The sequence below is a fragment of the Myxocyprinus asiaticus genome, chromosome 41 (genome assembly GCF_019703515.2).
Source record: "Myxocyprinus asiaticus isolate MX2 ecotype Aquarium Trade chromosome 41, UBuf_Myxa_2, whole genome shotgun sequence".
Taxonomy (NCBI): Eukaryota; Metazoa; Chordata; class Actinopteri; order Cypriniformes; family Catostomidae; genus Myxocyprinus; species Myxocyprinus asiaticus.
The window spans coordinates 24458953-24471400 of record NC_059384.1 but is presented as its reverse complement, the minus strand read 5'-3'; the positions used below and the strand labels follow the sequence as shown (position 1 = coordinate 24471400).

Here is a 12448-nt window from a genome sequence, read left to right as displayed (position 1 = left end):
AACGTTTACGGACTGGCCCCATTCACTTCCATTGTAAATGCCTTTTTTTTTCTTTTTTTTTTAAAGAAAAGGAGGGACAAGTCAAAATAAATTCAATCAATATTATGCCACAAATGCTGTTGATTGAACTTAACTTGTATTGAATCCGGAATATTCCTTTAAGCACAAAATTCTCATTACTGTATTAGAAAAAAAACAATTCTTAGTGAAGCACCTCACCAGGAATTTGGCTGTGCGAATTAATCAAATTCGTAATATATATATATATAAATCTTACAGCATATTGTCATATTAAAAAGACTTGAGGCTTCAACAGAAGATTATCAACCTTGAAGCCAATGGTAGGTCTATTGTGAAAGATGTACCGGTACTGTGACAGTCTATTCTTAGTAATAAACAGTATGCATGTTTGTGTTACCTGTGCAACCAGTTCAGTCTGCTCTCGCTGAAACATGCGGTTGAGCGCCTCGCATGCAAGCCCTGCCATATCAGCCCTCACCTTCATACCTGTCATCAACGGACCAATAGTATCTAAGGCTGCCATGGACCGCACACACAGCTACAGGACAAAACAACCAAAATCAGATTAATAATAATGTGCACATAGTTAACTTATCATTATCATAGCGTTAAAGCAAGTTAGAGATTTGCGCAATACGTTTAAGATGGGACAAGCTGTTTGTCTGTTCACACTGAACACGAAACTGCGGTGCGAGTTGACATAATTGCACCCAATCAGAACATATTTGATTTCTAATCTACAATTCTTTATGAAGAGCAGGATTTTGGACCAATGAGAGTCTAACGTGGGCGGGACTAGCTGACATGATACTGGAGAAATAGAAAGAAGTTATAAACAAAATATCCTGTCACTTAAGAGATACCTTTTATTGCTTGTTCCTGGTTACAGAATGTGTACTGTAATGTAACTGTATTTATTTGTCATTTATTTCTACAAACTAACATGCTTTTTCTAGAATTTAAAGCAACTTAAAATTACATGGTATTACATGGTAAAATCACATAGTTCTGCTGGTATGCCATGATCAGTGGTAATAATTCATGGATCCACCCTAGTGGTGTTTAAACCCTCAATCTTTCGTCCCCAACCCAGATCTGTAACCACAAGGCTAACCCACCCCTCCTCCTGTGAGTGCCATAACACTAAAAGTGTGTGCGTGATTGCATTGTACCTCATTGTCTGAGAGCACATGTATGAGTCTGATGGCACTTTTAGGGATAGCGTTGTTCTTATGGTTGAGTGCTGATAGGACACGAGGCAGATGCCCGAGAGGAGGGACCTGATCGGCCAGCTGCATCTGGGTGCTGAAGAGGCACACTGCTGCAGTGGTAACAGTCTCCAGCGCCTCACCCTAAGAATAAAGGATAATGATAAAGCCATTGATTAATAAGTAACCATTAAAGTGTGTCTGCTTTAGTGGAGACACTCACATTGGGATTGTTTTTCTCCAGTAGCGTGGTGAGCGTGTCCATTAATGACACCAGAAACTCTCTGGGTTTGCGTAGCACCCAGCCTGGTTGAGCAATGAAGATCCGTAGAAACACTCCACCAACCTCCAGCTCTCCCTGCCCTGCTCCATACGGGACTGAAAAGTCCTCAGGCAGCTAAGATAATACATACACACAGATATATCACAATACATTACTTTCAGGGTCACAAATAATTAAACTAAACAGTCCATTTAGATAAAATACATTTTAAAAACCATCTCACCTTCCAATTGACATCAGGATTATCTTTCTGTTGCTTAAAATGCCTGCAAGAATGGAAGAATGAGTTAACGACCCAGGAGAAATTATGGTTAGACAGATGAGGTAATGAGAACAACAGAACCCAATAGAGCGCAACAGCCTGGTTCCATAAGTAAAAAATTCCATTAATTTTTTCCACAGACAAACTGGTTTTCAATGAGAGCTTATAAACCTTTACGTACAGAACTACCGTGAGCGCCGAGGTTGTTCATCGATGGTATATGGCTTCAACGGAAGCATCAGTCTGCGTTTTTTCAACTTCATTGTTTAAAAATCATGTTTGATAGCGGAATTCCTGGTAAACAACTACATTACCCATGGTCCAGCAGAGAAAGCTTCACCAATCAGAGAACCGTGTCCAACAAAGCCTGCGAAATTTGCCTCGGAATAACCGCCCACTCCAATGATGCACTGTGAATAATGTAAACGAGTCGATCTCGCTTCATGCTTAAACTACTTATCTATTTGTACATATCAGAATATTTTGCAATAAACATAAATATATTGTTTCTATACTTATAATCAACAACCTAAAATCAATAGTTTTATATATACCCATCATTTTTTATTTAATTACATTATTCACAATGCTTCATGGGACTGTAGTTTGTGCCCTCATGAAAGACGATAAGTACACAGTCTTGCACCGTTGTCTTTTTGTCCGATTTTCAATTTTTTTTTTTTTGCATCAAATTGAAGTTTGCAATGTTGTGATTCACTTTGGAGCTGGATGTTTTGGTTCATGGCTTACAACTCCTTTACGGAGGATTTTATAAAAGCCTATGCAAAAAAGGAATAGGAAAAATACTTCCGGAACCCAGATGGCTGAAAAAGTGGGCGGGCACTGTTGTGCTCTATAGTGCCTGCCAACTTTCATTGGCCTTGGTTCTGTGTTTTTCCCTTTCATTTTCTTCATAGGGATTTAAAAAAAGTATTAATAGAAGAGTTGGACCAAACCTATCGGCGATAAATCACATTACAAAGTGTGATTTTAAGCAAAGCATTTGACAGTTGGGCAAAATACAAAAAGGTACAAGACTGTGTACGTAAATTATTTTGAGGGATTGAACAACGCACCTCATGAAACATTGCAAATGAAGAAATCAAACTAGAAACTACTGTACAATATGAAAATATTGACCTATAATCACTGTAGACTCAAATGAAAGATTTTAGTTTGAGAGTGTGGGGGACTGATTTTACCATTTCCGTGGTAAAAGTGTCTTCTCTGATTGGTTGTCGCTCTTCAGGATTATGCGTATTCGTTTTTTTACTGCAAATTCAGCAATTAAAGACACATTATTAAAAATAAAAATAATATGAAATCACACTGACTTGTGGATTGTACAGAAGCATATATCACCACTTAACAACCTTGGAACTCACGGTGTTACATTATCAGTAGAAATCAATTTCTATATGGAGAAAATGAAGACGATTTTCACTTTCTGGAGCTGAAAGTTGCACTATGTAGACATGAGTTTAAAAGTGCCTCACTCTAGCATCATCTCTCTGATGGTGGTAGAGACGGTTTCTCTCGAGCTGTCATTCCAGATGAGCTCTGGGTTCTCATGGGTTCCTTCAAATATGTGCACAGCAGCCTCTGGGTTGTCGCGCATGGCGTCCATGAAAACGGCCGGTAAGAAACGCATCAGGGACAGACGCACCTGGGTGGGAAAAGAGGGTGAATGCTCAACTTTGTGGTGAATGCATTGTAGTGTTGAGAGTCAAACTTTATACTGGTTCAACAACTAAAATGGTGTTCCTGGTGTCATCTCCACATGGATAGTGGCTACAGTACAAATAAAGATAAGAAAATTGAGACACTGGGCTCTATTTTCGTGACTGCCCTAAGCACAGCGTTAAGCGCAACTACCATGTGCTACGTCTTATCCAATTTTCGTGAGAGTGCTAACTCTAAGAGCCAGCGCAAAGTGCAAGTGGCCGTGGGCGGGAGTATTTGCGTTATCTGTTGGTGTATTCACACAAATTGTATTAATGAAGTGGCGCAAAGGCCAATTTGCTATTTTCCTGGGAAACAAGTCATTGCTCTAAGACGTTTCAGAACCATGTCTAAATCTAACCTTACACTATCAAATTCTTATGAATGGGCTGTATTAATTTATATCGACGTTGCTTGACATGAAATGGAATATATAACAGGACACAGATGGTAGAATAACCGGAAAAGAACCTGAGAAATAAATTGCACTTAACCCAGGCCATTAGTGCTTTCTGAGCATGGTTTCGCCAACCCACTTGCGTCTAGACTTAGTGTGCATACTTACACAAAAATATCAAAACTTTATAGCCATGCCCAATAACTAAGCTCTGCGCTGCACTCTGCACTTAAGGCATAGCGCTCTTAAAATAGGGACCATTATGTTTGAAGTGATTGATTGTCTTACTTTTGGTCCCACCAGCTTGTCTGAAGTCATTTTCGAGAAGAGCTCTGCCGTCTGGGTGCGCACCTGAGGGTGGGTGGAGTTACAGAATAGATCCAACAGGTAGATCAGTGCACCTGAGGAAAACAAATGAAAAGTCAGATGTCACATTTGAGGTTGTAACCATATTGCTAATGATTTCTTTGTTTGAGATCCTCTAGATTCTTTAACAGCCACACATGCATACCAAAAATTACTCTCAATACAGTGTGTTATTATATACACCGATCAGCCACAACATTAAAACCACCTGCCTAATATTGTGTAGATCCCCCTCGTTTCTCCAAAACAGCGCCAACCCACATCTCAGAATAGCGTTCTGAGATGCTGTTCTTCTCACCACAATTGTACAGAGTGGTTATCTGTGTTACCGTATACTTTGTCTGTTTGATCCAATCTGGCCATTCTCTGTTGACCTCTCTCATCAACAAGGCATTTCTGTTCACAGAACTGCCGCTCACTGGATGTTTTTTGTTTTTGGCACCATTCAGAGTAAATTCTAGAGACTGTTGTGCATTAAATTCCAGGAGATCAGCAGTTACAGAAATACTCAAACCAGCACATCTGGCACCAACAATCATCCATGCGATTATCTAATCAGCCAATCGTGTGGCAGTAGTGCAGTGCATACAATCATGCAGAAACAGGTCAGGAGCTTCAGTTAATGTTCACATCAACCATCAGAATTGGGAAAAAATGTGATCACAGTGATTTGGACCATGGCATGATTGTTAGTGCCAGATGTGCTAGTTTGAGTATTTCTGTAACTGCTGATCTCCTGGGATTTTCAAAAAACATCCAGTGAGCGGCAGTTCTGCGGATGGAAATGCATTGTTGATGAGAACGGTCAACAGAGAATGACCAGACTGGTTCGAACTGAAAAAGTCTACGGTAATTCAGATAACCTCTCTGTACAATTGTGGTGAGAAGAATAGCATTTCAGCATTCTGGCGCTGTTTTGGCGGCACGAGGGGGACCTACACAATATTAGGCAGGTTGTTTTTTTGTTTTTGTTTTAATGTTGTTGCTGGCTGGTGTAAATGCATACATGATTATGTTAACATTATGAATAGATACACAGATGAAATCCATTCTATGCACACACACCACCCCCCCCCCCCCCCCACACACATACACAAAATAATTACACTCACCTTTGTTCATGGCCTCTGTTACAATCTTTGTGTTAGAAGTCAGTGCATAGAGTGTCTCCAGCACAAGCTGTCTGCCTGTGACAGAAATGTACAGAGGAAGAAAAACACCTTGAAACATTTACAGTTGAACAATTTTGTAAACATATTTAACAAGTCAGGGTCTTTTTTTTTTAATAAACTTTAAATATAACATGATATTTGCATATATGTCTATACATTTATTTTCAGGACTATTTTCAAGGACCAAGAAATGTTCATGGTCATTGCTTGAGTCTACCTGAACTATTAACTATGAAGGGAGTCTTACTGGATGGTAAAGAGTATAGCAGCACCAGCAGATTGGGAAGAACCAGAGATTCTGCTATGTTAATAACACAGTCCTGGTTTGATGTGACAGTATTCACAACCTATAGACAAAAAACATTAGGAGGCGTAACAGTGTTGAGAATTTAGGAAGTGTATGAAATAGCAAGGATTTTAAATATATCGCCCAATGTATGATATTCGCAAAAAAGATGTACCTCCAAAGCGAGCTGCTGAACTTTGCCGGCTCCGTGAACTCTCAGCAGTGAGAAGAGAAGCTTAAAGTGACTAATACACTCTGTCTCAGAGCCTACAGTCAACACAAAAAAAAAAAAAAAAAAATGCATAACAGCTATGTCACTGATCTTAAAAATGCATGTACAGGAGGAGCGTTTATCATCCAATTGTGTATATAAATCACCTGGATTGTTTTTGATGACATTGCGGAGAGCTTCAAGAGCCATCTCAGCCCAGCGCAGTCTCTGAGCATGCTGTTGGGACTCTACTTTATTGGTCTGAGTCATTGCTAGCAGAGTGTGGAGGTACTGAGCCTGTGAGCCAACATAATCCAACAGACTTGATGCGAATGCTTTTGGATACTGAGAAAGAGAGAAACAGAGACAAATTAGAGTATTACATACTTAAGAATTAACAGAACAGAAAACAGAGAAATCAACCTTCCAGGATGTTAAAATAAAGAACAGAGTGCATTAAATAGTGTGTCAGTGGTGTGTCACACCTCCAGAGGAAAGGTAGGCTGCTCGTTGTAAACTCTAACAAAGATCTCTCCCACAATCAGCTCCTTCCCATGTTCACTGAACAAGAACTCTGCTCCAAAACTCTTATCACACTCTCCCTACAAAGGAAAAGAGACCAAGGATTAAGCACAAAATGGAAACCAATTATTTTGTTTTACAAGAAAATGTAATTGGTGCTGTTATCTCACTCACTCTTTTGATGTTGCTCTCTTGTTGTGCTTCCAGGAACTCCATTAGCTCAGCTCTCGTTCCATTGTTCCAGATCAAATACGGGTTTTCCGAGTTGCTGTTCAACAACTTCAGAATCTGAAAAACATTGCAAGAAAACCTAAACCACAAGAAAAGACCACAGGCATTGTGTAGATGCTAACAATTTATTGTAGATGCTGTAATCAACATATAAATTTTTCTCCCTCACCTCAGCAGGTGAACTGCTGCCCAGTTTCCGCGAGATGTAGGGCGTCAGCATGGCTGCCAGACTCTTCCTGATGGCAGGATTCTCTGGAGGGTAGCTCACTGTCCCTCCACCATTAGCCTCCCCTCCAGGCCCGTCCTCTGGGCTGATGGCCGAGGTGTAACCCGCAAGCCGACCGAGGGCCACCAGGCTGAGCTTAGACAGACTGTTAGCCACCTCCTGCTGGTTGGTCTCCTGATTGGCCTGAACTCCACTCTCCTCTAAGGTGTAGTCATAGTTGAAAAGGTTGACTAGTAGGTGCCACAGAACTCCAGCATGGTACAGGTGTGTCTGAAGAAAGAAGTCTACGGCGAAGGAGCTCACGCACTGAACAGTCAATGAGGCCACACGTGGCAAACCCTGAAACAGAGGAAAAGAAAATGTAGATTTCAATGCCTACTTAGTATTTAGCAACTTGGCCGTCCTGATAATAATTTTCTTTATTTATCACACATTATACATTTGCACATATACAGTGAAATTCTTCTTTTTTCACATATCCCAGCTAGGCTGGGGTCAGAGTGCAGGGTCAGCCATGATACGGCGCCCCTGGAGCAGATAGGGTCAAGGGCCTTGCTCAAGGGCCCAACAGTGGCATCTTGGCGGTGCTGGGGCTTGAACCCCTGACCTTCTGATCAGTAACCCAGAGCCTTAACCGCTGAGCCACCACTGCCCCTAATGAACAACAGTGTAAACTGCAGTAAGTGTAGGTTAACTAATCGCATATATGTACATATAATGTACATCTATTTTACAGAAAGTGTAAAAATGTGTAAAAACAATATGAAACATCAAAGAGGTAGTGTCCCGAAGATGAATTACGCCTGGCTCGTAATTAAATTATACAATAATACTGACCATCTATTTTAAAGGTGTGGGATGCTTCATAGTCCATGAAACTGGACTAAAGTCTTACCTTGCCATAGTAAAGAATGTGACAAACATCTCTGATAATATTGGGAAGCTCAACAATCTTCTCTCTGCATTCCTCGAACTGAGCTGCTACACTATAACACCTACAGATGTGCCCGCACACCTAAAAAATACCCATAAACAAACACATAATCAGGTCCAAAATCTCCATAGGGCTAAATATGATGAAACAATGCCACGTTTCTTACTGTTTTATGCACTTACGAAGGCATTAAAATTTAATTTTCTAAGCAATAATAATAATTTCAATATGGCTATATTTGGCTATTTGCCACTGAAGTTGCATAAAAGGAAAAGTTCCTTTTATCCCAGTATGACTTTGTCTTTTGCTGAACACAAACAAAGATTTTTAGAAGAATATTTCAGCTCTGTAGGTCCTCACAATGCAAGTGAATGGTGACCAAAACTTCTAAGCTCCAAAAAGCACATAAAGGCAGCATTAAAGTTATACATAAGACTCCAGTGGTTTAATCCATGTCTTCTGAAGCGATCCAATCGGTTTTGGGTGAGAAACAGACCAAAATGTAACTCCATTTTCACTGTACATTTTGTCATTGCAGTCTCTAGGCATTATACTTCCTAGCGCCATCTAGCACTCTGCACATGCGTCAAGCTATAGGAAGTGTAATCGGGCTTGAAATCATGATCACCAAGGAGACTGCTGATATCCTGATTTATAGTGGAAAAGGACTTACATTTTGGTCTCTTTTCACCCAAAACCAATTGGATTGCTCAGAAGACATGGATTAAACTACTGGAGTCTTATGTATAACTTTTATGCTGCCTTTATGTGCTTTTTGGAGCTTCAAAGTTTTGGACTTGCATTGTATGGAACTACAGAGCTGAGATATTCTTCCAGAAATCGTATGTGTTCTGCAGAAGAAAGAAAGTCATACACATCTGGGATGGCATGAGGGTGAGTAAATGATGAAAGAATTTTACATTTTGGGTAAACTATTCCTTTTAAGAGCCTGAACTGTACCTGCACTGCCATATCTTCAGGTTTGCTGGAGGCCGTGAGCACAGCCACGCAGCGAGACAGAGCCTCCATCAGCACCTAAGAGTAGAGACACAACAGTTAGAAGTGGGTCCACATAAATGTGTGACTTTTCATTAGGTTTTGTGATCCAGAGAATATAAATGACTGACCATGTCTTCATTTGCTCTTTGGATTTTTTAAAATTCATGGTTAAAGGTGAACTGTGTAATGTCTGTGCTTCTTGCTGAACCAAACAGGTAGTCCCGCCCCACACTCTTGCCATTGGTTGAGCAAGTATTGCTGTGTCGGGCTGGTCAGGATGCTCAAAACAATGTTTTGATAGTGCAGTGTCAGTGTTTACACTTTTTGTGGCAATCAACCTACAAATGGGCTTAATTTTTGTTGTCTCTGCATATTAGGCTTGGACAGAAGTGTTTTAATAAAAAAAATGACACATTTCACCTTTAACTTCCACGCACGTCCTATAACAGTTTAAGGAATTCTCACCTCAATGCCGTTCTCCCGGCGGAGTTCCTCGGCATTGAGGGCAGAACAGTTGACGGTGTGGAAGGCAAGTTCAGTGCCTGCCGGTAACAATGGCGAGGTTTTGGAGAAAAGCTGCTCATCACCTGTCTCCATGGTGATAGTCTTAATTAGCATGGGGTAGCCAGCGTATTTATAAGGCTCCAATTCTGAGAGAGAAAATACATTCAACTTATTATTTACTGTGTGAACATCAGGCAACTCTTAAGTACATTCAAGTCAAGGTTTATATACCTAGACATGCTGATATATTTTTATCTTCTATTCCTGCATTAGAGAGTTGTGGGTAGGATAGTGCTGCCTAACCTTGTTTGTGTCTGTTGAAAAGGATGCTCTGGGCTTTGAGGATCAAGATGATGTTCTCGGGGTCAGGGCCATCCACGATGCGTGCTGATTTAGTGCACAAGAACTCATAGGCTTTATTCACCTTCTCAAACATGTCCTAAACAAACACGGACAGTTAAATATTCTTCTTTCAGTCACAGAGGTTTACATTTTGTTCAATGGCTTTTATACGTACCCTGCCCTCTGGATTCTTGTCTGGATGGTATTTTTGGGCCAATCTGAAGTATGCTTTCCTTATTTTACTCTCTTCATGCCTACAGAACAAACACACACACACACACACACACACACACGCGCATTCTTATAATACTCTTTCAATTACATCTGTTGATGTCCATGTGACTTTGTAATGTCTGACAACAGAGGTCTTTCACTTTTAGAAGTCTTAGAGGTACAGAAGCAAAAACTGCCTGTATAATTGTATCGTTGACAACTGTTTCAGGTGCAAAAAACATGACTGACAAATTGACTTTAGCGGAACAAATAAATAAATTAATAGAGTTACAAAAATAAATGTTACAAAAGTGAAAAATAGTAAGATTATTATGGTGTACTCACTGGCCCTGTCCTTTAGGGAGGTTCAACACATCATAGGCATCATCAACAGACATAGAGGGAGGCTTCTTCTCCACCTCTCTCTTCCATGCATCCAGAGTGTCCTTCAACAGCCTTACCTATAGGGGGAAGCAGTTACACAAACATTCACTTCACTATGTACTGAGGTTTTGATGAAACTAACCTTTCAGATCTATCTGATCTCGTTGTTTGGGTCTGCATAGAGACAATTCTTAAGGCTGAATGCTTATGGGTCAGAAACCAGTTTTAAACATGCAAACTATTTAAAGTACAATGTTTTCGTGTGTGGTGTATTTGTATAATACACACAGGATCTCGTATGGGCCAGTTGGGGAAGCGGTTGGAGTCACACAGGTGTCGGAGGTAATAGATGTTGCAGAAGAGCTCATTATCCAGCTGAGGGAAGTTGACCACAGGGATGGGGCAGTACTGATAAAGAGCACGAGTGTTACTCTGCAGACGGGGGGTGAAGTCTGCCAGGTGGGCAGCAATCTTCTCGATCATCATACGCCTATAAACATATACAATATATATATAAATATATATAATACAGCAAAGTGGCTAAAGTACTTTAGTATCCATGAAGTATTAACAATAAAATTATGCACTTATTTTGGGATTTTATGCCATTTTGATCTTACAGTTGAAGTCAGAAGATTACATACACTTAGTTTGAAGTCATTAAAACTTATTTTTTAACCACTCCACAGATTTCATATTAGCAAACTATAGTTTGGCAAGTCGTTTAGGACATCTACTTTGTGCATGACACGAGTACGTTTTCCAACAATTGTTTACAGACAGATTGTTTCACTTTTAATTGACTATATCACAATTCCAGTGGGTCAGAAGTTTACATACACTAAGTTAATTGTGCCTTTAAGCAGCTTGGAAAATTCCAGGAAATGATGTCAAGCCTTTAGGCAATTAGCCTATTAGCTTCTGATAGGCTAATTGGAGTCAACTGGAGATGTACCTGTGGATGTATTTTAATTCCTACCTTCAAACTCAGTGTCTCTTTGCTTGACATCATGGGAAAATCAAAAGAAATCAGCCAAGACCTCAGAAAAAAAATTGTGGACCTCCACAAGTCTGGTTCATCCTTGGAAGCAATTTACAAATGCTTGAAGGTACCACGTTCATCTGTACAAAAAATAGTATGCAAGTATAAAAACCATGGGACCACGCAGCCATCATACCGCTCAGGAAGGACACACATTCTGTCTCCTAGAGATGAACGCAGTTTGGTGCAAAAAGCGCAAATCAATCCCAGAACAACAGCAAAGGACCTTGTGAAGATGCTGGAGTAAACAGGTAGACAAGAATCTATATCCACAGTAAAACGAGTCCTATATCGACATAACCTGAAAGGCTGCTCAGCAAGGAAGAAGTCAATGCTCTAAAACCACCATAAAAAAATCCAGACTACAGTTTGCAAGTGCACATGGGGACAAAAATCTTACTTTTTGGAGAAATGTCCTCTGGTCCGATGAAACAAAAATTGAACTGTTTTGGCCATAATGACCATCGTTATGTTTGGAAGAAAAAGGTTGAGGCTTGCAAGACGAAGAACACCATCCTAACCGTGAAGCATGGGGATGGCAGCATCATGTTGTGGGGGTGCTTTGCTGCAGGAGGGACTGGTGCACTTCACAAAAAAGATGGAATCATGAGGAAGGAAAATTATGTGGATATATTGAAGCAACATCTCAAGACATCAGCCATGAAGTTAAAGCTCAGTCGCAAATGGGTCTTCCAATGGGCAATGACCCCAAGCATACCTCCAAAGTTGTGGTAAAATGGCTTAAGGACAACAAAGTCAAAGTATTGGAGTGCCATCAAAAAGCCCTAACCTTAAGCCGATAGAAAATTTGTGGGCAGAACTGAAAAAGCATATGTGAGCAAGGAGGCCCACAAACCTGACTCAGTTACACCAGTTCTGTCTGGAGGAATGGGCCAAAATTCCAGCAACATATTGTGAGAAGCTTGTGGAAGGCTACCCAAAACATTTGACCCAAGTTAAACGATTTAAAGGCAATGCTACCAAATACTTATGTATGTGTAAGTGTATGTAAACGTCTGACCCACTGGGAATGTGACGAAAGAAATAAAGCTGAAATAAATCATTATCTCTACAACTATTCTGACATTTCACATTCTTAAATAAAGTAGTGATCCTAACTGAC

At 40.3% G+C, this 12448-nt stretch overlaps 1 protein-coding gene across 5 annotated transcripts in view; it reads right to left on the bottom strand.

The window, feature by feature from the left end:
• Positions 1-12448, bottom strand: part of LOC127431760 (dnaJ homolog subfamily C member 13-like) — an 80274-nt gene that overhangs the window by 5637 nt on the left and 62189 nt on the right. For all 5 annotated transcript variants that reach the window (XM_051682291.1, XM_051682288.1, XM_051682289.1 and 2 more), the window contains 20 exons: positions 10572-10773; positions 10245-10360; positions 9862-9940; positions 9648-9783; positions 9306-9490; positions 8802-8876; positions 7803-7922; positions 6851-7246; positions 6625-6738; positions 6414-6530; positions 6096-6273; positions 5893-5984; positions 5679-5778; positions 5372-5446; positions 4182-4294; positions 3271-3440; positions 1736-1778; positions 1453-1626; positions 1194-1373; positions 419-559 (listed from right to left, as the gene is read on the bottom strand). In XM_051682291.1, the coding sequence (XP_051538251.1) occupies positions 419-559; positions 1194-1373; positions 1453-1626; positions 1736-1778; positions 3271-3440; positions 4182-4294; positions 5372-5446; positions 5679-5778; positions 5893-5984; positions 6096-6273; positions 6414-6530; positions 6625-6738; positions 6851-7246; positions 7803-7922; positions 8802-8876; positions 9306-9490; positions 9648-9783; positions 9862-9940; positions 10245-10360; positions 10572-10773 (2806 nt within the window). The remainder of the gene's footprint in view (positions 1-418; positions 560-1193; positions 1374-1452; positions 1627-1735; positions 1779-3270; positions 3441-4181; positions 4295-5371; positions 5447-5678; positions 5779-5892; positions 5985-6095; positions 6274-6413; positions 6531-6624; positions 6739-6850; positions 7247-7802; positions 7923-8801; positions 8877-9305; positions 9491-9647; positions 9784-9861; positions 9941-10244; positions 10361-10571; positions 10774-12448) is intronic.